This window comes from Candoia aspera, chromosome 2, assembly GCF_035149785.1.
Source record: "Candoia aspera isolate rCanAsp1 chromosome 2, rCanAsp1.hap2, whole genome shotgun sequence".
Lineage (NCBI taxonomy): Eukaryota > Metazoa > Chordata > Lepidosauria > Squamata > Boidae > Candoia > Candoia aspera.
The window spans coordinates 171,117,064-171,144,784 of record NC_086154.1 but is presented as its reverse complement, the minus strand read 5'-3'; the positions used below and the strand labels follow the sequence as shown (position 1 = coordinate 171,144,784).

Sequence of the window (27,721 nt, the reverse complement as noted above, 5' to 3'; positions counted from 1 at the left end):
ATGTTTCCTTGACCTTGCTGATACCTTCCTTTCACAAGATGGGGCTGTTTTAACTGCCTCCATACCACTTACACATTCACTATCAGAAGGAATAAAAAGAAGCAATGTTTTTCAGTCAATTATCACAAAGTTATAATTTATTAAGTTAATCAGGCACTTGAGGTGTCTGATGTGTCAACTGATTTTTAGGCACATGAGTCTAGAGTTTAGGTCCAGAGTTCATCTGGAAATATTTTATCTCATGCTGTTACTACAATATCTTCATCTTCTGTTTTGTTGGTGGAGTAGCTTTGAGATCTTTCTGCAGAGATCCGCTTGTAATTAGTGTGAAAGGTAATGATAAAGAAACAGGCTGTTACAGTGCTGATTCCAGCCATCGTTAGTGTTGAAGCTATAAGAAAAAGGATATTCTTCAGCATTTTATTTTGAAATATATAGAAACAAAACCCACTAGTTCTTAAACTATGTTTAAATAAGTCTTGCCTACTTACCTGGAAATATGCCTCAACTAATTCAGAGAGAGGAGCAATGCATAGAATTGTGGCATATAGAATACTTAAACTATGGGGATTTTATCCAAATTGGTTGAAGTTTGAATTATTATTACTGAATTAGTATTAGTATTTGTGTAAAACAACATGATACGTATCAAGAAGCTTATTGAAATTACAAGATGAGAAAGTCATTTTACCAAAAGGACAATGCCACATGATAATATCATGAACTACTGCTTGGTAACAAACCAAAATAGGTTCAGATCTCAAGTAAGACGCACCAAATCTTCAAAACAAGGTATGTACACCTGCAACACTGACACTAAACCTAGGCTAGAGAACTTTTTGGTGGCAAGGCCACATTTCATAATTTTGGGTGAACCAAAAGCTGCTGATGGAGAGTGGATGAGGATAATAAACGTTAGCAAGGACATGACTCCCACCACCACCTTTTTCTTATGAGGGGCTTGGATTTTTTAAAAAAACTATAACAAAGTTAAATAATAGTTTTATTTATATGTGTTTCTACAGTTCATATGTACTTCCACCTCAGAATGATTGGATTCCATACTACTGTTTTGTACCATCGAACTTAAATAGCTTGATCAACGGTGCTGCTGGGACCCTCAAAAGGGATTTGGGTGGACAGACCTGGATGTTTCCCCACAGATGATCTAAAGAATAGTATGAAAGGGAGCTATGCAATTTAACAGTACCTAAACTCTAAATACCGTTTTTCCTCTCCTGATACCATCCATGATATATTGGACAAGAACTGCCATCATTCTGTAGCTATCATGTTGGCTGAACAGCACACTACCAATCCAGAATACTAAAACTTTCTTCTTAAATTTCAGTGGATGTGTCATACAACCATAGAAGTTTGTTTAATAAAATAAATCAATGAAAAAATCACAGCTGACCCAGTATGCCACTATCCTGGGGTTAAACACACTAATAAACCAGCAAGATGACCAAGAAGGGTCTTGTCAAATGAAGAGCAGTAAGTTTTGCTGGATACCCAAACACTGACAAGGCCATATTGGGTGCCTGTCCCTTCCTGATGCTTTTTTCTGGGGGTGGGTGGTGGGAAATCATTTCTGATTAATGACTGCAGTAAAACAAAAAAAGAACCACTGCCCCAAAAGTGGACAGGATGGGTGGGTGGGTGAACTGTTAATGGAGAAAGAGGTGGAGTTCCTAGAACAGCCCCTTTTTATTGTTTTGCTGAGCTGCTCTAGGAATTCATTTCTGTACAGGCAGCAATCAGAGTGACATCTGTCTCTCTAAGACTCCCCTAAAGCTTTTATCAGAATTTAGTTTGAAGGCCTTTTCAAGTGAGGCTATTACACCGACATCTGGATCTTTTTGGATCTTTTGAGCACACTGACGTGAACATACATAACTATGTTACATTAGGTCAATCTTACAGGCCAGAGAGGAGTAAAATGACATTCTATCAAGTTGCAGGGGCTCCTGGAGCCCCATTTTATCCACAGTTGCCAAAAGTTAAAAAGCATGGTTTCCTGCCATTTTAAGGCAAGAAATGATGAAAATGGTAGCTTAAGTTCTAAATACAGGATGGCATAATTTTAAAAATTACATCACTGCCAACCCATAGAAAAGAAAAGGCCTTCCCTTCATGTTGTATTATGACATGGCTCTCTCCACTCTGCCCCTTGTCTCATCCAATTCATCATCTTATCCTGCAAATGTGATCTCTGGCCACCAGAAGGTTTGCCCACCTCTGATTTAGCCTAGTATTTCCTACTTCGGCAGTCACTGGCTAAATTTTCCCCATCAGCAGCTCCTGGGTCCTTTCAATTGGGAGATGCCAGTGACTGAACCTGGAGCCTTCTGCCTTCAATCAGATGCTCAGCTCCCCTTGAGCTAGAATTACCCCATCAAGGTTAAGAAATAAATGGCAATATCAGGGAGCTGAACGGAATGAACTGCTTTCAAATTGCAAGTGAATGATTGTATGCTTGATTCTTCCCTAGTATTACATTTGCATTATATTTGCTGCATTGGGTGCCAGTTTGCTTCTGGGTCCAATTCAAGGTGTTGGTTATCACCTTTAAAGCCCTACATGGCATTGGTCAGGTTACCTGAGGGACTGTCTCATCCCCATTACATCGGCCCGCCCCACCCGATCATCCAGAGAGGGCATGTTACGGACCCCGTCTGTAAGAGAATTTCATCTGGCGGGGTCCAGGAAATGGGCCTTCTCTGCAGTGGCCCCTGCCCTTTGGAACATCTTGCCTCCAGAGGTGGGGCAGGCCCCATCACTTCTGACCTTCAGGAGGGCCCTGAAGACTTGGCTCTGCCGTCTCACTTAGGGCGGGAAGGTGGGTAGCCATTCTTGGGGGTGGCTTGTGCCTTAGAGCCCCTCCCACCAGACTGGCATCTTAGAGCCACTTGGATTTTATATTTATCTGCATTGTATTTTATACTGGTAAATTGTTTATTTTATTGGATTTTAATGTTTACTGTTGCGGTTTAAATTTTATTGTACATCACTCAGAGTCCCTCTTGGGGGAGATGGGCGGTAACAAAATTTGAATAAACAAACAAACAAACATTGCAACATAAATAAAAGATGCTGCCCTTGTGGTGATGAAGGACCCTGACAACATGGGGGAGTAGACTCCAAGAGGACATGGATCTAATTCCTTGTTTGATTATAAACCATGCAGAAATGTTAGGCTTGCCTCATGCATACAATTGGTGACTAGCATCATTCAGGCTTGCTGCTGTCAGTTCCCTCGGCCTCATGTGGTACAGTCCTACGAGAGCCATAAGATACAATGCTGCTAAATATGTAGCTCTGCTTAAATCAAATCCTAGTGATAAATGAGAAAGACCTAATAATACAGATGCTGTGTCCAAGGGCAACAGTTTTTGCTTTTGGGTCACTGGTGAATGCTGCTTCCTTGAAGACTCTATGTGCTGACATTCTATGGCTTTAAGCAGTTTGCAAACATCTCTCTACAGTACATTTTTTACTAAAAAAACAACTAGTCAGGGTGGTGTAAGTTAAAGTACCAGACTGGCATTCTCCACCACAGAAATGTACTGGGAGACTTTGGGCCGGTCCAATCTATCACACAGATTTGTTGCTGCAGGGAGAAATGGGGTAAGGGAGTGTTATATATGCCACCAGAGTTCCTGAATGAAAGGATACAAATCTAAGAATTAAATTCTAAGAAACTAAGAAAAATGCTAGTAGAAGAATCTGCCAGTGACTTTATCAAAATATTCAAGTACCAACAAGCCATATCATAGAAGGAAAATACTTACTTGTCCAATCCATTGGTGGACCTAGGGATGGAGCACATGTCGAGAACGGGGCATCCTTTTTTTCCACAGCCAAGCTTTGGAACAGAAGTATGAAGAGAACTGCTAGGATCTGGCTGTTGAAACAAAACTGATTGTTACCCATCTGGTGATGACATCTAAAATATGGCTATTTTGAAGAGAGATTTTCATCTTCAAGATTTGATATTGGGCTTAAAGTAGACCTTCAGGGTATCCCATCCATTGATTTACTGTAGGATCTAAACTAGCTTTTTCTAATCTGGCATCTTCTGATGCATTAAGACTGCATCTTCCAAAATTTCTGGCTACCACAGCCAAACAAGAATACACTGAAGATGTCAGATTTCTTCCCATCCTAGAAGGAGAAGTAGAAGGAAATCTTCCTACTTCCTTCGTTACCAGGAACCTAAAGATAACTGTCCTTTTTTCATCTTTATGGAACAGGGGAAGAGTTTTGTGAAATTGTTTGAGAAAGATAGCTTTTTTTAAGTCACTAGAATATTGTTATGTTTGTCAGTATATTACTACTGGAACTGGTGACTCTGTAATTAAAAGAAATCCAAAACATATGCACAAAGCAACTACAGTGATCAAAGAATCAGAGCACTTTCCTAATCAGGATTCTTGCACTGTCCGTCTCTGCAATGTCTTTTCTACTTGAATGAATACAGCCGTCTCTTTTCTTCAGCCTTGTGTGACTTGAATAAGTACCTGTTTTGTAGCACAGCTTATGCATTCTGATTTACATGTAGCAGAGGGATGACAAACAGGAGCTCAAAGGAAGGCAAAGATGAAACATTTAATTGCATCTATTCTGCAACTATTTTCCACTTTGTGCCCAAATCCTTTCCTTAGAAATCATTTTGTTTAGCTTCACTTCCTTAAGCCATTCTTTGTCGAATAAACCCAAAGGACTGGGCTCACGTGTGATGCTGGGCCATAACCTATGATTTGCTCTCCACAGTGGCTGGAATCAACATCACACTAAACCAAAACCAGAACAACTAATTCACTAAAGCCCAGTGAAAGCAATGATAGGAGGAGGAAGGAGTATTAGGTATGTTCGCCGCCTTGAGTTATTTATAGAGGTAATAAAGGCGGGATAAAAATAAATAAAAATAAATAATCCAGTTATTGTCTAGAGAAGATCAAATGGCTCCGTTTCTTGAATGAACCTGTTATCTGTGAAAGGTGAAAGGTCTCCTGTGCAAGCACCGAGTCACGTCTGACCCTTTGGAGGGACGCCACTTTTGCGACTTTTTTTGGCAGACTATAGCCAATATATAAATTGAAAATGTGTGTGTGTGTGCCTGTGTGCCTGTGTGTGTATAGCTAATATATACATATTGAATCTGTTATCTACCTGATCACAAAAATGATCCCTGATGACATTCCTTCTCCTACAGGGTAAGAGCATTCAACGTTTAGTTCCATCGCAATGGGATAGACAGAAAATCCAAATAACCCCAAAAGACTGCTGCCTATTGCCACAGCATATGTTTGGTTTCTCATCTGACATACCTGCAGGAACAGAAAATACAATGATCAAATGGGAAAGTCTCTCTATAGCACTAGGTCCAGCAGGTATCCCTCCCACCCAGAGCATGCTACACACTTAGATTAACTGAACATGACAAATGAGGTAATCCTGCTCTCCAGTTTCTCTCTGATGCTGCTGCATCCATTTAGATTTAGTTCTTTAGATATTTTATTTTTGATGCCTTGAGTTGGTGCTGACTCCTGGAGTCAGCAAGTCCATGAGGTTTTCTTGGCAGCATTTTTGAAGGTGGTTGGCCGTTGCCCCCTTCCTAGGGCTGAGAGAGAACTGGCCCAAGGTCACTCAGCCGGCTTTGTGCCTGAGGTGGGACTAGAACTCCCGGTCTCCCGGGTTGGGCCTGTGCCTTACCCACTACACCAAACTGGTTCTCTCTTTAGATAAACTAATATAAAAAGTAGAACAAATATTTTTAGTTAACAGCAGACCCCTATTTTGCTGTCAAACCTTATCTTTTTGCCTTCCTGGCCCCCAAGTTTGTTCTTGGGGTTTCAGTTCAAACCTTTTCTGAGCAATCTGTGGCAACCCCCCCGACGCAGTTCTCATCTTTAGTAGCATCAGACTAGCTCAGGATGAAGATATTGGCCTCTGTTCTAGGTTGTCTCAAAGGCACATCACTTGATTTCCTTGAGAATCTTGAACTATGTTCCTAGAGCCCTTGGAGATCTATTTTGAAGCCAAAACAAGCTACGTCAAGTATTGGGTATATGCTAGGCTATACCAAACCCAATCCTGTACATGAATTTAACATTCTAAAATATTCCAGATATTATCTACTATATCTTAGAGGTATATTACAGATATGTAGGGATTTAGGAGATAAAAGGACAGATTAAAACTACAAGTTAATTTTAAATTTGCTTGGTGCTGTGTTTGTATTATGTGGGATTAAATGATTTTTAAAAATTCTTCTTGGTCACCAGGCAAATGTTTGTCCCTTGTTCACAGCTGTAGTAAAAACAGATATTGTAGCAAAAGCAACAGTTCTTCAAAGGTAAAATTTGGAGCAGCCTTCCCCAACCTAATCCTCTGAATATGTTAAGAGTCAAACTCTCAACAAAGAATTATGGGAACTGAAGCCCCAATACTTTTGGAACATGTGAAGTTAGAGAAGTCTGAGTTAAAGAAATAATAGTTTTTAAAGCAAGAATAACAAGTGTATTGGTTAAGAACCCCAGAAAGTGTGTCTTGGTATTATTTTGACCACCAATACACTCACAAGAACTTTTATACTAAATAAAAGTTTGTCAATAATATGGAATTGATATATAAAACGCTGACATATGTTCAATTTTTATTTCTCTATTCCAGATTTCTATTCATTCCATTTTATCCTCCTAAGACTTCAGTGAGATAGCTTAGGATCAAAGAAGTGTGATGCCTCTACTCATCCTATCTTCAAATACTCCTCTGATCTGCTTCAGTACCAGAATGAAAATGAAAATATTACAGCCTTTATTATATTGCTTGGCACTGGAGGGATTAAGTGTTAATCAGTCCTTACTTAAACATCTATGGTTACAAGGAAAACACACTTCTGTTAATAATCACATTATAAGATTTAGATGGTTAACTATTTCATGGAGGACAGGATTTATTTAGCTGAAAAGTTCATTCTCTCTCCAGAAGGGCAACATAGAAGCATTATTTCAGTTTCAAAATATATTTACCAATATAAATGCAATGAAAAACAAAGCTGATAGAATAAAACTGATCTTGGTAGTTTCTGTAAATTTCTTTGTCCTATCTACATATAGCCCAAGGAAGAAGGCACCGAAGAGTCCAAATAAAATGAGCAAGGCTCCAGTCAAACCTGCAAAAAACTATACAAGATATTGGATTAGGGCATGTAGTCAAACAATTTAAGGAATAAAGGGGAATGCTTTTTCCCCTTTTATTCCTGGATTTATGAATAATAATAATAGTAACAATGACCAAGCTGTTGATAATTTCAGAAACACCTATACATAGAAGGAACTAAATGTCATGGATCCTGTTTTCAGTTCTACAGTATTTAAACTGTGTGTATCCAACTCTGTTAATTGTATATAATGCATCTAGAAGACAGTTCAGTAATTCAAATTAGTGATATTGGTAATATAATATACTGAAGCCTGGAAATGAAGTAAACTTTCAAAAAGAAATAAGAAGCCTTCACAAGTTTTATAACATATTATCAAGAGAGATTCTGGGTTAACCAATAATTGTTAACCAATAATTATAAAACTGATATGATCAGAATTCTATTTTACAAATATAGTAGTTAACAAATCTTAACCACATTCAGAGAAATAAAATCAGATTGATCAGACAATAATAACTGGAAATAAAATGAATTCAGCTGACTAGATGGTGGATGACTGGCTGCAACCAGGTATCTTTACAATAATGGCAATATAGCAAAACATGGCTTAATGTTTCAATGACTCTTTCACCTCATGGCAGCAGCTTTGTTTAAATCAGCATTTCTCAAACTTGGCAACTTTAAGATGTGTGAACTTCAACTCCCAGAATTCCCCAGCCAGCCATGGCAGAGATTTCATACCCTTCCAATGCCTCTTCTGAATTTGGGAGCTGTTACTTAGGTAAGATCTCTTGCCAACTTAAAAAAGGGGGAGTGACTACGAAGAAACAAATTTCAAGGTAGCGCAGTCAGATCTAACTGGCTTTTCAGGTCTGGGGCATGCTGATTAAGAGCTGCCACTGGATGCTTCCATTCCATCACTGGAATTTCTCCAGGTAAAAACTAGCATTTCAAATGCTCATACAACGTCCTACTCCTAGATTAAACAAAGTCATCAATTGAAATCAGAGGGGCCAAACTCATGGGGTGGGGGGAAGGGGGAAGTAGCTTTAACCAATGAGAGGACGCATTTTATTTCAGTCAGTGAGTAGGACCAGCTTAAAACAAAGTACAACAAAATCCAGCCATGTAAATGTAACACACTGAAGATGTTGCCTAGTCTGGCAATGAAACACCTGCAAGAAAGCAACAAGGTGCAGGGAGCACCAAGGACTCCACAAATGTAACATACTTAAGTATGTAAAACAATGCAGAACTGCACTGTTGATGCAAAGATTAGGACCTAAAGACTTAAGATTAGACAAGAACCCCTGCCCAAAATTAATTATAAGTGAATTCTAAAATTAGAACAACAGTCTGCAGTAAATTAGTAAATTAACAATATAAAAATAAATTGCACTGTAAAATCTAAAGATCTGAAAACTCAGGGATAAGTTATAGTTAATAGTTCATTCGTACATGACCAAATATTGATGGCGCAAATGTGAAGATGTTATCAGAAGTCAGTTGTTTACACACACCAAAATCTTGCTACAGTATGTGTAATAAGGTGTTTCTTATACTGTATAATAATAAGAAATTAACATGTAACAACAAAGGAAAAATGAGTATTTTTGTCTCATTATAGAAAGAACAATCTAACAGCACCTGGAGATGGATTCAACTTGACCTATCAGTTGAATCCACCTCCACAAGAACAGGTTTGACTAGCTATGAGAACCTTATTAAATGTCCCATATAAAGACAAGCTATTGTATCTGGATCTGAAGAAAAAGCTTCGTTGAAATGGGGAGACCAATAAGTGGATATAATTAGCTGGTTTCCACTTAGGCTGATCAGTGTACTTGGATATATTTTGGAATGAGGCCGCTCATATGATATTCAATTATCAAAGTGCCTGGTAACTCTCTTAGCTTGAGTAAATTTGACTGAATGTAGGAAATCAAGAGGGAGGCCACATGGTGAAAGTTTTCTAACAATTCTTTGAGCCCAAAAGGATTGGAATTTATTGAATAAAAGAAAAAGGATCAACTCTACTGGGAAATAATGTCCCTTAAGGCAGTAACTGAAAATTAATACCCAGGGATTAAATCTAACAGAAACTAATAAAGAAAGAGAATGAGAACAGAAGTGCAGAAAAGAAAAGAAAAGAAAAGAAAAAGAGAACAGAAATAGAAGGAGGAGTAACTCCCAATTCCTTTTACAACAGATATAAGTAAAACTTACATTAAACTCTTACTCTAAGGTTACATCATAACATCCATTTTTTTTCTATTGTAAACTAACATTATAATCCATATATCATAATTTCATTCTTTTCTGTTTCACACAAAAAGTCCAAAAGGGGATTCCAATTCACCATAAAATTAGTCAATGTCTTCTCTATCAAAGCTGTCAATTTTGCCATCTCAGCCAGCTCCATCAACTCTACCATCCATTCTTCCATTGTAGGTAATATCAATCTTTCCACCTCTAAGCATATAAAAGTGTTGCTGCAGTTATCATACATATAAAAACCAAGTTCCATATGATTTTTCCAATTGTTTACCCACCAGTCCAAAAGAAATGTTTCTGGTTTTGATTGTATATTAATCTTTAAAATCTTCTGGATTAATATGAGTCCAATTTTTTTTTAGCTTTTTTACATGTCCACCAAAGATGATAAGAAGTCCCTTCTTGTTGTTTACATTTCCAACAAGTATTTGAAGTCCCATTATACATTTTTGACAATCTTTCCAGTGATAAATACCATTGATACAACAGTTTATAAAAATTCTCTTTAAGGTTATAACGTAAGGTAAATTTCAGCCCTTTCATCCACGTTTTCCCACTGTTCCATCTGTATATTATACCCAACATTTTAGCCTACTTTGTCATACAATCTTTAACTTGTTCATAATCAGTTTCAAGTCTCAACAAAAGCTTATACATTCAACTGACATAGTTTTCTACTCATATATTCAGACATGATCAGTGCGCTCAAGATCTTTAAGAGCAATGTTTGAAGGCTACCAATCCATTCAAGTGCTGGAGTTATATTCAGAGATTTTTCAAGCATTATGCTGACTCAGCAAGTGAATGCTATTGTTATAACATTTTAGAACTTGTTAGTAGCAACGTACTCAAAACTCCCTTTTCTAGAAGTGGAGTTATTATTAGATAACTCCATTATTATTAGATATCAATTAACCTGCCAGATTGAAGATGTGATGTACTTACTTGGCCATCTCAGTACCAAGGATTCTGATGAGCTTGGGCTCCTCCAGGCTCTAAGCCCTTTGTAGATTCAATCAGGAGTATATTACTGTGAATTCAGTTGCATCACAATGATCAGTTGTTCATGTTTCCCTTCTCCTCTCTCTCCCCAACTTCTTAAAACATTAACAGCCCATGTAAATTATGCCACTTCTACTGCTCAAAAGAGTTCATAAGCAATTATAAAATTCTAAAGGCAACAGGGGGCAAATTACATCCCAGCCACAATTAAACTGTTTATGGCTAAAACAGTTGCCCGACTATTATAAGGGATCCAACATGGCCCATACACAAACCTAAGGGCTTACGAAACCATTCAATCGAATTTCCTTAGGACCTTGTTTGGTACCCCAAAATGCACCCCTAATGCAGTCTTGAGGCTTGAAGCTAATGTGCCAAGTATTAAGGATCAGGCCTGGACCAAGATTCTAATCTAGGACTCAGAATCATGTTTGACCCTACAGGCCTGATGCCTCTGCTGCTGTCAGACAGCTACCAATCCCATTGGCACTGTATCTGTATAGAAGAACTTTGCAGTCTTGGCCTCTCTCTTGAATATTTAGGCCAATTAACCCTGGAGAAGGCCAAATCAATAGTAAAAGAAAGAATTAGGAACATTGATCAACAAAATGGTACCACCAGTGCTCCTGAATTCTATCGCCCAATGTTAGATAGCCACAAACCCTCCACTGTGGGGTATCTATACAATTTAACCTTAAGGAAACATAGATGGGCCTTTTCCAGAGCCCACTTTGATGCCCTCCCTTCAGCACTGCTGGCGGGAAGAGTTCATGGGACTCCTTATTCACAGAGACTTTGCCCTTGTGGATCCATGGAGGTAGAAACTCTTGCCTGTGTCCTCATATGGTGTCCTTTTTATGATGCCCCAAGACATGCTTTGATCTCCCCAATCATTTCTAAATTTGTGGGTCATCCTGTTCGATTTTCTGTTTAGTTCTTTTTAAGGGAAGCTGACTCTATACTTACAAACCAGGTGGCCAAATATTTTTATCAAGTTATACAACTGCGCAAAACTTTTAATTAGGTATGTTGTTTTACTATTTTATTGTTTTCCTTTTTTTCCTGATAATGAATTGTGGGACTAAACTATTTCTCTTCCTCTTTTGTAAAGTCTGGTCAAAGACTGTAATAAAGATTTTAAAAAGGTCTTTTGAGAGAGATTTCATAAACACAAAGAGAGCATGAAAAGGGGTAGAAAAAGGGAACTGTGAAAAAGCTGGAAGTGGGGAAAAGATTAAAGAGCAGGTGAGAGGCAAAGATGCTTAGAGATGTCCAGTGTTAAAGCACCTGAGGTATGTTCCCATAAGGAAATGGTATCAAACTTTCCAAGGAATTGAGTCCAACTCTTTCATGACCTCTTCTCTCACTGTAAGTGCTCTTCTCAAGTATTGCCACCTTGTGGTCAAAGACATAAAACTGAAATATTTCTTCATTGGTTTTTGGATATTTCCACTTATGATGTCACATTTGTGTCAATTTATTTTGTTGTATTGAGATTGTCTACTTTGTCCAATGTAAAATGGAATTGGATATTGCTGAGAAGTCATGGTATATACCACACTGGAGGATGAGCAAATGGAGACTTGCTTGATATTGCGGGTAACGTTCTTAGCTGTTGAAATGGTGGTGTCAGTGACGATACGTGGACAGAGTTAGTAACTCGATATGTCATGGGACTTAGTTCCTGTCTATGTCACGTATACATTTTAGCAATATGTTCATCATTAGTACATAACTCGATTTCAAATTCAGTTTTATCACATTCAAAACCAAAAAACCTTTTATCAGCTTTAAATTGCACATGTGAAAACCACTGGCACACATATCCTTCTGATGCCAAATCTTCTCTTGATTTTATTTTTCATTCTGGCTGTGAATAATCTAGTGTATCACCATAAGTTAACCATTTCTGCTTAGCTGCTATTTCTCTTCTGTAAAATGCTTCCTGTGGTGATAACCATAGAAGTATTTTTGGACACAATCTAACTTTGCATCTATTCCAAATTCTCACGATGGCATGTCTAATAAAATGATTTTTAAAATCTACATTGACCTTAACTTTATCATACCAGAAATAGCTGTGCCACCCAAATCTCAAATCATGTCCTTCTAAGTTCAATAACCTTCTCTTTGTTTCAAAATTTAATAAAGTTATCATAAAAAAGGAAAGAAAGGAAATGAATACCCAGGCTGTTTCCTCAATCCTCATCTGGCCAGCCTCTAGCCTCAGAATTATCTTGGATATGTATTTTGGACCCTGAAATACTGCTCTGATCAACTTAGTTTGTACTATTTATATCAGCTTATAGTGTGGGAATGGTGTATAGGGGATACATAAAGCAAGTGAGCCAATGATTTGACTGCAAATCATTTTAGAGCTGTGGAGATACATTCCCTGCCTTTTTTGTGAAAAAAACTGAGAAGTCCTAGACTAAGGTTCAACTTCTTGGAGCCCACAGGACCACAGAGTCGTTATTTGCAATTTATGACCCCAAGTCTTGAAGGACCACATCTAGACATTCAAAAATTCTCACTTGCTCAATCTCTTGCCCTTCTATCTTGCCTGAAGTGTTATAGTAAAGATCTCGAAAACTTGCACACTCTTTTGCATTATTTTGGCTAGTTCTAATATAGCTATTGCCTTACATGTTTTCCTCACAGATGAGTACAGCTATCATCCATCTGTCTTCCAGCCTGCCTGCCTGCCTGCAGCAAGAGAGGAGGGAATCAGATGCATAGAACAGGAATATAAAATGGCCAACCTTAAACCTGTCTATTGATTAGAATCCTGGTAGGATCACAACCACAATGATAAAAGAAGGAATTATTCTTTAGCATTCAGTTTGCTTTACTTTACTGATTTTTGAAATAAAATAAAATAGACATTTTCCCAGTGGAAGGCTTATCAGTTTTGATTTGCTTTATTGTTGGGCTAGCTGGCACTACTAACTACTAGCGACATACAACTTACCCAAATCTACTCATATGGCGGCCCTCTGCAGCTGCTGTATGACTTTAAGGAAATTATGCATGTGGTTTACACCATTATACAGGTGCTCTGTATCACCTTTTGTTCTTCAAATTGAGTTTTCTGCCAGAGAAGCCACTGATCATAGGAAGAAATAGAACCAAACTTCAGAAGTGCCCTTCAATGGCCTGGGTAGGTTAAATATTCATGTCTCTCATTCTCTTTCTCCCCCCAGACTCTTCAAATTGAATGCCCAGAAGGAGCATGGCCAGTTTGAAGAGGACATATAGCATGGCTTGTGTGACCACAACTAATCACAGGTTCCCAAGATTCCCATGAGAACAGGCACTTCCTAGCTCTCCATTTACACTGCTTCTCCCTCTGGCAGGTGACAGCTTGTCTTCCTTGTCCCTCAACCCCATCTCACATGTTTTCCGGGCTGTCCTAGCTTCTTCTGCCATTAAGCCCCATCTTGGCAAAGCCACATAAAAAGAAGAAGGTACTTACATTTGAATATCCATTGACACACAGGACCTGTTCCAACAGAGCACTGAGACAAATGAACAGTGCTATCCCCGTGCCAAAGCAGAGGGACAGGATGACGTAAGGCTTATTTCGGATAAGCTATAGCAAGTAAAATAAGGAAGAGTTGTCAAAACACAGCACACTATGCAATATGCCAGTAGATGCTAATGCTCAGAATACGTCACTGACTTTGCATTTTTTGGGACTTCTGATTTGCAAGGCTAACATTCAGAAACATGATGCTCAGATTCCAGAGGAGATGCTGTTTTCTAGGGCTGTGCAGAGAGATCTAGATTCAAAGGGCAAAACATGATTCAGAGCCCAGAAGTGGTGGAATCTTTTCCTGGGCTCACACGGCTGCCCTCTGTCGCTGATCCCAGCTAAAGAGGCATTTGGTTTAAACAATTCCTGATAGGTTCCATGTGTTTGCCCACATGTGCTCGGTATTACATTTTGTCCTTCAAACTTTACTATTTTTCTTCCTCCAGTGATATAACCGACTTCTTTCACATGTACAGTAACTGTAAAGCAGTCATTCATTAGATCCAAGTTTTCTTACTCCCCTTTGCAGCACCCCGAAGCTTTGGAGCTACAGGTCAGAACTGGAGCTTGTTTAGATCCAGATTTCAACTGAGACTACTTTGAAACAGTGCTGCTTTCACTTAGCATTTGGGCACCTGATACACATCTCCAACAACTAAGAGACTGTGCTCAGCGTTGGAGGCAACATGCTTTACAATCCTAGGTTGCTGTTGAACACTGTTTCCTAGTTTAGCTGGTGGGCTTCCCACATGCATCTTCAGGTCCACAGGATCTTGCTCCTATTGTCAACTAGTCAAAATCAGCCCTGCAGCATTGCACCGCAAGCTCTGCCACTTCAACATGTGGATGTGATGCCATGGCACATGTCATACATTGTGACCCCAAGGCTCTGCTTCCCTACCTTACTCCCACTGCAGACACCACTAGGCAATGCTGCAGGGCTGATTTTGACTAGTTGACAGTACCGACTACTGCCTGAAAACAATTACTGGGCTTGATAAGCCTTTGGTCTCATCCAGCACAGTTCTGGGAGAAGAATTCATTGACTCCTTGAATGCTGACCTAGGTAGCCAACCAGGCTACCTAGCAAGAAATCCCTTTTTGTTTCCATATAACCTAGAATTGATTATCTTGGATGACACTGTGTTGGCAATCCCCTACTTTACTCCTTTGCATTGCTTGCAGCTTACCATTTTCAAACCTTCACAGAAAGTTGGTGAACTTGAACGATCGGCAGTTGCTGAAGGTGGAGTTGGGGGAACACCACTGCAAACCCCGAAGGTGGCCAAGATGCAGCCAAGGATAGCAGGAGCTGCATACACTCCAATCTACAAAACAGGGACCCAGCCAAATTTTAAAAACATAGCTTGCCTCCTAAGAATAGATAAGTCATGTTGAATTCTAAGTGAAATTTCATGTTCATTTACCAGTAAATGAATATCTTTCTCTCCTGGAGCAAGTGCAGGTGACAATAGGTTAGCTATGAGCATGCCCAATGGATTGGCTATATGGGAATGGGGAGAGAGAGAGAGAGAGAGATGATTGAAGAGATGATTTTTCCAAAGCAACTAGAACACATTTGACATGCATGTGAATTGACAGAAGAAAAAGAATTCCTACCCGTCCCATACAAGAAGCCACAATCTATTTAGAAGCCTTTTGTTGGCCGCCTTGTTTCACTAGAGGGAAGCAGACTGAAAAATGGGAGCCATGGGTTTGCCTCATTTTCTGAAAACCCCTCTAGATGGGCTTTACGATTTCTCATAAATGGTGGTGGAAGAGTTTTCTGGAAGGTGCCATTTTAACACAAATGGGAAAGGGGTTCATGTGACTGTATTTCATCAAATGAACCCTCATGATCAAATAATAACCTTTCAGGTAGAAGATGAGCAAATCAGGGAGAGCCCTTCACATAGACAACTAGCAATTGAGGAAGAAGATTGTCAGTTTTAGTCACTGTCTGACATTCAAGTGTTGTGGCTAATCATGTGAGATCCCACCTACAGAATGGATCAGGGCATAGATATACCACCTTGTTTGTTCTTTCTAAGGAGCAGGCAGCATTATTTAATGATTCATAGCCACCCAGAGTCACTTAGGTGAGATGAGTGGCTATACAATAAAACAAACAAAAATATTATTTTCCTTCATTTTTTTCCTTTCTTGATTGTATAGTTTTAGTAAATAACATTATTACTTTACTATTGTTTATTTTTGATGTTATGTAAATATATTGAGAGCTCTTGCACCGAAGTCAAATTCCTTGTATGTCTAATCATACTTGGCCAATGAAGTATTCTAAAAAAATTCTAAATAAAATTTATATTCAATTTAATTAATGGCATGATTTCTGGAAAAGGTAGTATAGTATACCTGGAATGCAGCAGATGGAAAAAGTTATTCTCATGAATATAGATGATAGATGTAACCTCTGGAGTTATACTTAAGCTTTCTCTTTGGGGTGGCCCTCTAGACCAGTGTTCTTAACTTGGCAACTTTAAGATCTGTGGACTTCAACTCCCAGAATTCCATGCCATGCTGGCTGGGGAATTCTGGGAGCTGAAGTCCACACATCTTAAGGTTGCCAAGTTGGGAAACACTGCTCTAAACATTACTGAACTGCAACTTCCATCTCTCAGCATGGCCAGTGGCAAGGAATGCTGGAAGTTCTACCTCAGCAACACCTGGAGGGCCACAGATTTTCCACCCTATTTATATAGTGCTTTTGAAAAGTTCAAAAGTGTAATACCTACATCCCCATAAAATAGCCCTGTACAGTAAGCTAGTAATGAATTCTTACATCACTGACAGGAGCCTCAACAGGGCAAGTACTGTGTTCCTGACAGAAGTGAGATCTGAATCCAGAGTTCCTGACTCACTGCACCAGCTTTGGAATAACCAGGACGGAATCATCAGTACCCAGTTACTTACACATAGAGGCAATCGTATTGGCTGTGGTTCGTTGGTCTTCAGGGAACCATAAGGCCGCTAGCTTAGTTGGTGCAAAGATGATGAGTGGCTGGGCCCCGGCACAGAGGCACTGGCCTACGAGCAGGTAGATGTAGTTTAGGGAGCCCAAGCTCATGCCATCAACAACGCTGAAAACACGAATGACGCTGCCCAACATATTGAGCCAGGCAGAGAGCAGCACCTGCAAGAGAAAAGGCCACACAGCCAGGGTTAACCTAAAACAGTCTTCCCCTACCTGATGCTTTCCATGATCACAAGATTGAGTAGCAATGCTAGAAATGCCTTCCTGTATTACATTTCTGAGTGTGTAATCAGGTATTGAATAGAAAGCTGCCTTATCTTTGTATCTTTTCTAAATAGCATGAGACTGCTAGCCCACGTTGAAGCAGAGGAACTGGGAGATGGGCAGGGGCATCCTTTGGCTCAAGTGTCACCCAGCATAAATTCAGAAGGTGGTACTAAGTAAGCAGTGGCATGCTGGTTAATGTATAACAACCAGCTCTGCTGGCTCTGCCACTGCTGTGCTACTAGCTGCCAAACAACCGATTGGTGTCCCAGGCATTGCAGCTCAACTCTACTCCCAACCAGCTTGCAAAATTCCAGAAAATTTAACAATTGGGGTTCACAAGCCAGAACCAGCCAGCTGCAGCACACCACTGTAGGTAAGTCACTAGAGAGCATTTGTGGAATGACATCCCCTCTCAGAAATGTATGAGAGTTGGTAGGGTGCTGGACACTGTCCACAGTCCTCAAATGTCAAGACACTCCCAGCTCATGCTCAACAGACACATTGTTGGCATTAGGGAAAAAGGGATTCCCTCCTGCACGCAGGAGTCCTTTGCTCAATTGAAGCCTGGACCAATTCCATTTACGACTGGCTGAATGAACCCAGAAGTATATTGTTAGCTGCAAGCAGGCTCTGTTCACTAACATAGAATCTGCAGTGGCTGGGATGTGGCTAAGAGCAGCTATTAAGGCATCTTCAGGCAAAATTGTATATTGGCCATCAAAAGTCAATTTTAGTTTTAAACTCAGTAGAATCAAATGGGAGGACTCCTACTCCAAAACCATGGGAGAAGGTAAATGGCAGCAACCCAGATCACAATGATGTTGCTAAAAAAACATTCACACAAAACATCCTTTAAAGAGGATTGTGTGGCACTGTGTTCTGGGCAGGTTGAAAGTAACATTTCCAGCTCCATGGAAAAATCCCCGCATCCCTGGCTGCTAAAGAATGTATGTGCAGGCAAAGGATCCTATCACGACTTTGGGGATGTACACTGAATGCCAAACAAACTTTCAATTGGTGGTCACATTGTGCCCCCTGAGGTAGAGGCTATAGACACTGGGGCAGGTTATAAACACTGTCAACCAACCAACCAACGAAATATACAAATAAATAAATGCACCTTTTTAGTACTTTCCTGAGTCTGTTGCCCTGCACCTGTGTTGCGATTCTAGCTCCCAGAATCTCTATCCACCCTATGCTGGCTGTGATTCTGCGAATGGAAATCCCCACATATCTAAAAATCACCAGGTTGGGAAATGCTAAGCTAGAACCTTGATACTTTAATGCTTCAGTATTAAAATAGCAGCTTTTGAGTATTTTAAAGCAAGTTGGGAGCTTTTGATACAAGTCATGTTTGAAGTATAGGAGTGGACAACCCTTTCTCCCCTGTCCCACTTTCTCAGCTGCAATGAAAATCCATAATACATTCCTATCGTGAGCCAAACTGCAGTGTGTATGCATGCACACAGATGTTTTATCGGGAAAGTTGAGTGGAGTAAAAAGCTCAAACCAGGTCCCAAACTTGTTTTGTTTATTAATGCAGATATGACATCTTGCTTAATGTGGCATCTCCCTTCCTTTATGCCAAACATTGGTCTGATCTCATGGAATTTGTTGTTGTTCCCCTGCGTTACAACGTGCCAAATGTCTCAATGCTCCTTAGCCATGGCTTCCTGTTGTGTGGGGTCAGGAGTGGGAGGTGACTTTTGGGGAAGCTAATTGGCCAGCACTGATTTTCTAATGAGGCAGATCCAGCCACTTTTAGGAAAAATCTCTAGAACCCAATCTGAAGACCATGATAGGAATAAACCAACTCATGCTCATCTCCATTCTGCTTACAGCACATCTAAGTCCGATGGTGTCCAAAATCCATATTGCTGCAAAGCCCACAGGAACTGATATCACAGGGAACACAGTGGAGAGCCAGTTGACCATATCCAATGAAGTATGGAATCGCTGAGCTGTTATGTCAGCCACTGGAGCAAATGTCAGCCATAGCTAAAGAAAGGAAGAGAGAAGAACAAAACATTGTCAAACATTCAGGCATCCTTTCTGTATTTTTTGAGAGTAGTAAAATTTAGGAACTTTTAATTCTATGAGTATTATGGCTTCTTACATCTTACATATGATACAAAATCTTAAAGCATCCTATATCATCCATCATCCATCATCCATCATCATCATCATCATCTGTTGGATGATTGTTGAAAATTTACTTTTAAAAAATTTGTCCAGTATTTTATTTCTTTTTGTTGTTTGCTGCCTTAAGCACTTTCTTCAGATTTGTTAGAAATTGAATGAATGAATGAATAAATAAATAAATAAAATTGGAAAAGCCTTTTGAACAGCTAGTGGATATGCAAAGATGCTTGGAACAGAGCTTCTGGATGTTGGCTTCAGGACTTCAATAGATGTAGGTACAGTACCTAGGATAGTCACATTGCCTTGCTATGGTACCACTGAATTAGTTTCTTCCATGTAATTAGTAATTCCTTCCATGAAATTAGGAATTAGACAGTTTGGTCTAGTGGCTAAGGCTCCGGGCTAGAAACCAGGAGACAGAGTTCCAGTCCCGCCTGAGGCATGAAAGCCAGCTGGGTGACCTTGGTCCAATCCCTCTCTCTCAGCCCAACTCACCTCACAGGGTTGTTGTTGTTGTGGGGAAAATAGGAGGAGAAAGGAGTATTTGGTATGTTCGCCACCTTGAGTTATTTATAAAAATAATAGAGGCAATATAGAAAATAAATAAATAAATAAGTCAGTCACTGGGAGTTGGACAGCATATAAATTTAATAATAATAGTAATAACAATAATTGTTCTCCACCTTAAGTCAGAATGAAAGCTTGGGGACTATAAATTAGTATATCTGACTGAATAGGCGCAACAAATCAAAGGTCAACATCTGCATTAGACTGTGAATTAGCTGTCAAAAACCAGCAATGATACGTCCACCAGCATCATGTCTTCTGCCCTTTCAAGGTCAATCTACAAGCTACTCTTAGATAAAGATCCTACATCCACCACATTCTCCATCATCAACTCTGAATTGAAACTGCTAAAGGAAATGAAGTTAATGAAGCTTTAATTAAATCAGACAAAGGGACAGGATCAGCCAAGCTAATTATGACTTGAATACCATAATCCCAAAATGAAGTATGCAGCACTTGAAACTGGGAAAGCTGTTTGCAAAGAAGAAATAGTTAACTTAGATGACATCTGGTGACCTACATTATATGGTAACTCACAAAAAGAAATAACAGGTAAAGTGCTTGGGATATTCCCATTTGCCTAGCAAAAAATTCTGAGGAAATCAGTGTAGCTTCCTTCTAAATTAACATTTATCGGTTTCTATTGTCCTACAGCTGTTGACCACTGATGGGTTGGAGGATGTTCTAGAGCAGATGTTCAAGGGCTGGCTGGGGAATTCTGGGAGTTGAAGTCCACACATCTTCAAGTTGCCAAGGTTGAGAAACCCTGTTCTAGAGGAACCTAGACTTGATGAAAAGTATGCCAGTACAGGTTTACTACTATAGTATTTTATGAACAGTAAGGGAAAACTGATGTGTTTGGAATGGATAAGGGAGACCATTGATACTCCAATTGGTTTCTATGGAAACATTTTTAAAACAAGTAAACAGAAGAATGGGTAGGACAAACCCACCCTTCCTAGATACTATTGAAATTTTGCCCAGTGAATATATGATCTACATAAGAGTTTTTAAAGACTTTTAAAATACACATAATCTACTGTATATAAAAGCTTTCAAAGGCCTTCTAAAATTAGTGGATTGAATCAGTATTATTGGATCTTTAGTACTGGAACAATTAAAAAACGTTACGGAATTGTGTCCTTCACAGAGTCTCTCTATGTTCTTCTACAATGTTGGGATAACCAAACATGTGGCGGGGGTGTGTGTTAGCTTCTGTAAGTTTGGGCCCAGTCAGAAAGGGTATAGGTCTGTGTGTCCATCTCTTCCTTTCCCCCAAGAAATGTGAGAATATGGGAAAAAATCGAATCTCTGGATGAGTTCACAGGTAGCAGCAGTCTCAGAAAATAATTTCAGAAGAGTTTCATCACTGACCTGCACTTCTTTTGATACGCTATTTGTAGGAACCAGGAGAAAGGCAACTCCTTTGTATGTATTACTTATGGAAGTTAAATCATTTCATTGAAGAGTGGCTGTCTAAGAGAGTCAAATGAGTAGGACAAATGTCAAAACAGAAGGATTGCTACCATACCCTGCTTATGAATGCCCGGGAGGATCGAGCTGCTTGCTGTTAGAATGACAAAACTGGTGGATCTGATCCACTAAAACAAACCTAGTGGTTAAGGCAACAGGCTAGAAACCAGGACTCTGAGAGTTCTAGTCCTGCCTTAGGCATGAAAGCTGGCTGGGTGACCTTGGGCCAGTCCCTCTCTCTCAGCCCAACCCACCTCACAGGGTTGTTGTTGTGGGGAACACAGGAAGAGGAAGGAGTATTTGGCATGTTCCCCGCCTTGAGTTATTTATAAAAAATAATAAAGGTGGGATAGAAAATAAATAAATAAATAATAGTTATAATGTTATATATGCTGGTCTATGACACAATAAAGATTTGACTGAACGTTATGTATGGAAATTTGGAAATAAACATCTTCCTGTGATGGGCAGTAAGAATAACCTTGAGGAACAGGAAGAAGAGCTGCAGCCAAATCAGATAAAAGAAATCTGAGTCTGGGGCGGAAATGTAATTTGAAGAAGCATCTCAGACATGACCCTCCCTAGTTCTCATGAAGACAAAGGGCTGGGGGGAAGCGCATTCAGACTTGCAAGGTACTGTTACTGTAATCTTATAATCAAGTAGTATTAGCATTCATAACTCTGGCATCCTAGGTCTACCTTGAAGGGCTGCTCTTCTGGCAGTGACACTTCAGTAAGGGGTGGAAGTCTCAAATTCTTCTCACCCCAGCCAGTATGATAAAATATTCCTCTTTCCATTTACAATCCAATGGATCCAGAGAAAACTGGAGAGTTGTGTAGCATGTCCTATTGGAGAGAAACCTTCCCAACTTCCTGATCATGAACTACATTAAGGTACTTTATCTCCCGTTGCTTCTATATAGCAATGGGGAAGTGTGACCTTCCAGGTATTGTTGGATAATAACTCCCAGTATCCTTCACCATTGGTTATGCTAGTTCAAACTGCTAAGAGTGATTGTTGATCAACATTTGAAAAGCTCTAACTTCTACTGAGCATGGCATTAGTAAATAAGTCACATGCTCATACTTGTATGTGAAAGCAAATTTACAAAAAAGGCTGCAGGTGCTCAGCAGCTATTGATCCCGACAGCTGACTGATGCCTCTTTTTCAGAGAGAGGAAAAGGAGGAGAGAAGTTGTATACCAGTAGAAGTATAAAACAGTGCAAGAGCTTCCATGTTCCTTCCTGCCAGAAATAGGATGCAGAAGTGGAAAAGCATCTAAGAAGGTAGAAAAAGAGTCCTCCATGGTTGCCTGTAGTTGATCAACAGCTAGAGATGGTCAACAGCTAGATGATCAACAGCTAGAGATGGGAACCCAGAAATTTCAGAAGACATGGAAGCTTAGGGACAGAGGGCTGGGTGACAGGATCCACCACCATTCACATGGTGTTCCTTGTTTCACACATTAAATTGAGGCTCATCAAATGTATATCACATGAAAAGTAGCCATCGACCAACATTCATCCCAATGTTTCTTGCATACTTCCTCAATGTTAGTTGATCTATATAAAATAAACCCATGGCCTAATTAAGTACTTAAGCCATACACTGTTCAGAGTGTTGTATATCCTTTTAAGACAATGATCATACAGATCAGATTATACAAATTATTTTAATAACTGGATTAAATAGACAACCGAGATCAAGCAAGTTCCTTGTACAATGATCCCTTGTAATCGGTGGAACACTCTTGGTAATCTAGAAAGACCTAGAGTGTGCCTCCCAAAAGGAACCCCGCTTTTGACCTGCCCCTAATTGTTCTTGATATTAGAGCTGTGCAGTGCTTCAAAATTAATTTGGAAAAGCTACTTCAGAGCATTTAGACATGCCACACATCACCTGTCTGCAAGACTATAAAGAAGCCACAATTTTCCAGGGATTGGGCGACCATAAGCAAGGGATTGTGTGACCTGGCCAAGGTTGCTAGTGATATCAAACTGTTCGTGATACTAAAATAAATTTTAAGATTGTGTAGGATCTCCCCAAATTCTCAAAATGGCCACTCTGTGGAAAATACAGTGTTTTTCTCCCTCCTGCACTGTATTAGAGCTTGGGGCCTCAGTAAAGCTCCATGTGGGAAGACGCAGCATCAATAAAAGGGTATTCTTCTTTGCACAATGTGGCATTGACAGTGGAATCTGCTGCAGCTACATGCAATGACAGCCATTGGTTTAGACAAGTTTCAAAGGCGACTGGCCTGATTCATGGAGAATTGACTCTGGGTGGCTGTGTCCTGCCTCTGGAATCACCTACCTTCGATGGCAGCTGCTGGGGAGTGGCAGTATTGGAGAATTAGCAGTGACCTGATTCTTGAGCTCGTCTGCTTGGCCACTACAGGTCACAGTTTGCTGGACTAGATGGGCTGTTGGTCTGGCCCAGGGTTTCTCAACCTTGGCAACTCTAAGATGTGTGGACTTCAACTCCCAGGATTCCCCAGCCAGCTGGGAATCCTGGGAGCTGGTCCACACATCTTAAGGTTGTCAGGGTCGAGAAACACTGGTCTGGCCCAACAAAGTGTGGCTTACATTCCTGTGCATTTAGGAAGTTTGCAAGCATGGACCAAGCAGGAGGGAAAATGCTTTTTCACTGTCTCTCTCTGGCAAGGAGCATTTCAGATGAGCTGTCTGTGATTCTGGAGGTGGAATACAAACCGAAGATATCTTATCCCATTGATTTTTTTTTCTCCCCATCTTGTGCACATCCCAGAAAATTAAGCATCTTTAGAATATTAAGCCTCTGCTGGTATAGGAAAAAAACCGACAACAACAAAATAATCAATACCTTTTCATCCAGTCTGTTGGCTTTTAATGCAAATTAGATTATACAGGTTAAAGCCTGCTTTGGAGCTCTGGCCCCTCACTTGGGCTGACAGTACTAAGTGGCAAAGTGTACTCTGCACATGGTCAGAGGCACTTGATAGCTAATGCTTATCAGTTTTTTTAATGTTCAAGCCTAACCTGAGGCTCTTATTGCATGCAGGTTTCAGAGGAAATCCTCCTGAATAGTTTTCCAAACCTGCTGCCCTCCAGTTCTCAAAATCCCTAACCTTTGACTCTGAAAGTAGGGGATTACCTGGTTGGGGGAAAACGGATTCTGCTGTGAAGTCCCCTGGCTAATCTTTCAGCCTATTTCAGAGGGTTGTAAAAAAAAATAGAGGGACTATAAATCCTTAGTGGAAAGCCAAGAAAGGAATGAAATCGATTAAAAAGACACCCTTCCCCCCATGTAGGAAGGTGGGATCGGGACGCCTGTTCTCACGTTTCTTCTATCCTCCGTCCTAAACCAGCGTACGTGCACTTGCTTTTAAGGAATACGCAGGCAGCTTTCCCCAAGCGGGCAACCTCCAGATGTGTCGGACTTCATATATCTCCCGCAAGCCCAGGTCCCAAGCATCTGGAAGGAACCTGGCTGGGAAACGCAGCTGGACAACTTTCCTCCGGCACTCGGAAATCTGGCAACGCTCCCGCCGTGTAAGGATGTTGTGATGTCGCGGCGTTGTGTCCGGGACACGTGATGCCGTCATGGGGTTCGTTTGTTAATTCTGCTTTTATTTAGTATTACCGTGAGCCGCCTAGGATCATCTGGTACTGTACAAGATAGGCGGCCGTAGACGTTTGTAAATCAATAAAAATAAGCCAGGACGGTCGGTTTGGGATCTGGGAAAGCAGGCGGTCTCGACCTAGCGGGCTGCCGCCCGGACGCAGCTGTAGAGGAAAGCAGCAGCGGCGGGGGAAAGAAAGCGACACCCCCCTTGCAATTACGTACCATCGCATTGGAGCAATTCACCAGGCAGACGACCGTCAGGATAAACCAGCGCCGCTTGTAGACCTTGAAGGTGAGCGGGGAAAGCTGGGGCTCAGAGTCGCTGCAGCGGTTCTCATCCATCGGAGCCCTTCTTCACACCGTCCTCCCCTCGACCGGCCGAGGCTGCTTACTGGAAAGACTCCTCCGCGCGGCTAAAACAGTTTATGAGCCATCCTCTCCCGCGCGGGGTGGCCTGGAACGTCCGAGTCGGCAAAAAGAATTGCCACATCGCGCTAGGAGTTCCTGAAAAGCCGGTTCCCTCCGCAGAAAAAGCTCTATCCTCCGCTGCTCCGGAGGCTACCGCGGGAGGCTGGCAGGCTGGCTGGCTGGCTGGCTTCCCGCGTTGGGAAACAGTTTCCTCTGGAGCCCGCGCCTAAGACGGGTCCGCCGGATCCTAGCGCCTGCCCAGTTCACTCCCGCCCACTCTGTTTCCCGCGGGCCTTGCTTTAAAAGTTCTTTTGTCGGCCTGTTGCGCTTCAAATGCGGGGGTGGCTGGGTGGGGGTTCAACTAGGAGAAGCCTCAGCCCGGCCCAGCTGGGTGGGGGTTCAACTAGGAGAAGCCTCAGCCCGGCCCAGCTGGGTGGGGGTTCAACTAGGAGAAGCCTCAGCCCGGCCCAGCCAATCTAGGCTTGGTTATCTGAGCTAAACTTCGTTATCTAGCGTAACTATCTGAGCTAAAGGCCAAAGCATTTGGAAAGCCCCAGATGGGTGCAAGGCACTTCAAACATCTAGAAAGGCAGGCTGGAGGGTCCTAAAATAGGTTGGTTTTCCAGATGCTTTTGGGCAAAGGGTCAAGCCCTTTCATCCACAAAGGTGCAGAAAAGTTCCCAAACCAGTGTGGGCTGGTTTCTGCTTTCTGAAGTCAGAGAAATGATGGGTGTTACCATTTAGCAGCCTACTGTACTGTACTTGATATAAAGTACAGTACAGTAGGCCATACTTATACAGTATATACTTATACTGTACTGTATAAGAACAGGAATAGCCTACTGTTCAGTATAAGTATATAACTTATGCAATACAGTATTAGTATATACTGTATAAGTATGGCCTACTGTACCGTACTTTATAGAGGCAGGAGGCCACCTTAGGCATCAGAGTTTGAGTCACATGAGAAGAGAGGAACTTCTTTTATTTTTTTAAAAATATAAATAACTTTCTATGTCATTTCATGACTATTGCCAAGGATTGGGACAGGACCTTGTGGGGTTTTGTTTTATTTATTTATTTACTCGTGTCAGGTGCCAAGATTTTGGTTGACTTTACGTGTGCAAGAAGAAACCACTGGCTGCTGTGCTTTGGGTAGGGAAATACCTTCTGCCGTCCCGAAGGGTATCCAGCATCACTCCCTTTGGGGATTAGCAACCTGCGGATACCCATGGATTTGAGAAAGCTTGTTGTGGGGATTCTCACAAACTGGCTGCATTTGCGGGGAAGAGGGCAGAACCAAAAAAGTCCATGTAGTAAACATGGTCAATCATATCCCTGCCCCAGGAGGCAAAGTGCTCAAGTTACTCCTTGTCTCATTTCTAAATCCCCCCTCCTGAGGTTTTCTGAGTACAATTGACTTTTTGCTTTCTTTCCAGACAGGTGGATGAACTGGACTACAGGTAGCCCTTGGGTTACGACTACTCGTTCAGTGACCGTTCAAAGTTATAATGTTGATTTCCGACATTCCTTGCCAAGCAAAGTCAGTGGGGAAGCCAGCAGGAAGCTGGAAGTTGTGATCACACGAGGTCCTCGCTTAACGACCTGTGTGGTCCTTGTTTAACAACAGCAACCAGGACTGCCTGAATTGCCGTTGCTAAGCAACACGGTGATGTGACATCCCACTTTACGACCGTGTCACTTAGCAACAGAATTCTTGGTCCCAGCTGTTGTTGTAACCTGAGGACTATCTGTATAGCATCTGCCATTTTTTACTTTCTAAGAAAAGAAGATCTGTGTTTTAAATCAATTCAACTTCATTCAGTTCAGGTGTGGCACAGAGCTAGTAGATGCCAAAGGAGCTTCTGTGAGATTTTGGGGGACCAGCCAATTCTGGATTAACCATTAAGTAAAATAAGCATGTGCTTAGGGCACCAAGGGAAGGGGGCACCACAGAGTTTTTCCCCTACAGTTGTTTACCCTTAACTATTTCATTCGCCTGTAGCTTTCAGTATTTAATGAGTCTTAATATCTTGTCTGTTAAGCAATGAAAGGGTGGCAAGCACCACTGTTGGGCTGTGCTTAGGGCAACAGTTGGCCTTACTCTGGCCCTGCTGCCAGCAACCATCAGATGGCCACTCCCTGGCCTAAATTATTTACTGCACTATGGTTCCACCTCTGCTTATAAGCATCTTCCATTTGAATCCCTGAGGACTCCAGTGGCTTTAACGATGCATATGTATTCTGAAATAAGTAAGTCCCCCTGGCTGGCTTCACACAATTCAC

At 41.0% G+C, this 27,721-nt stretch overlaps 1 protein-coding gene across 1 annotated transcript; it reads right to left on the bottom strand.

Moving 5' to 3' along the window:
- Positions 1 to 119: 119 nt before the first annotated feature.
- On the bottom strand, positions 120 to 25,588 carry SLC49A3 (solute carrier family 49 member 3). The gene is made up of 10 exons (XM_063294868.1): positions 25,250 to 25,588; positions 19,081 to 19,239; positions 16,914 to 17,133; positions 15,410 to 15,486; positions 15,173 to 15,310; positions 13,923 to 14,039; positions 7,038 to 7,190; positions 5,176 to 5,333; positions 3,795 to 3,907; positions 120 to 391 (listed from the first exon to the last, which is right to left on the bottom strand). The coding sequence occupies exons 1-10, from the start codon at positions 25,367 to 25,369 to the stop codon at positions 240 to 242; spliced, it is 1,407 nt and encodes a 468-aa protein (XP_063150938.1). The 5' UTR covers positions 25,370 to 25,588; the 3' UTR covers positions 120 to 239.
- Between the last annotated feature and the right edge of the window lie 2,133 nt (positions 25,589 to 27,721).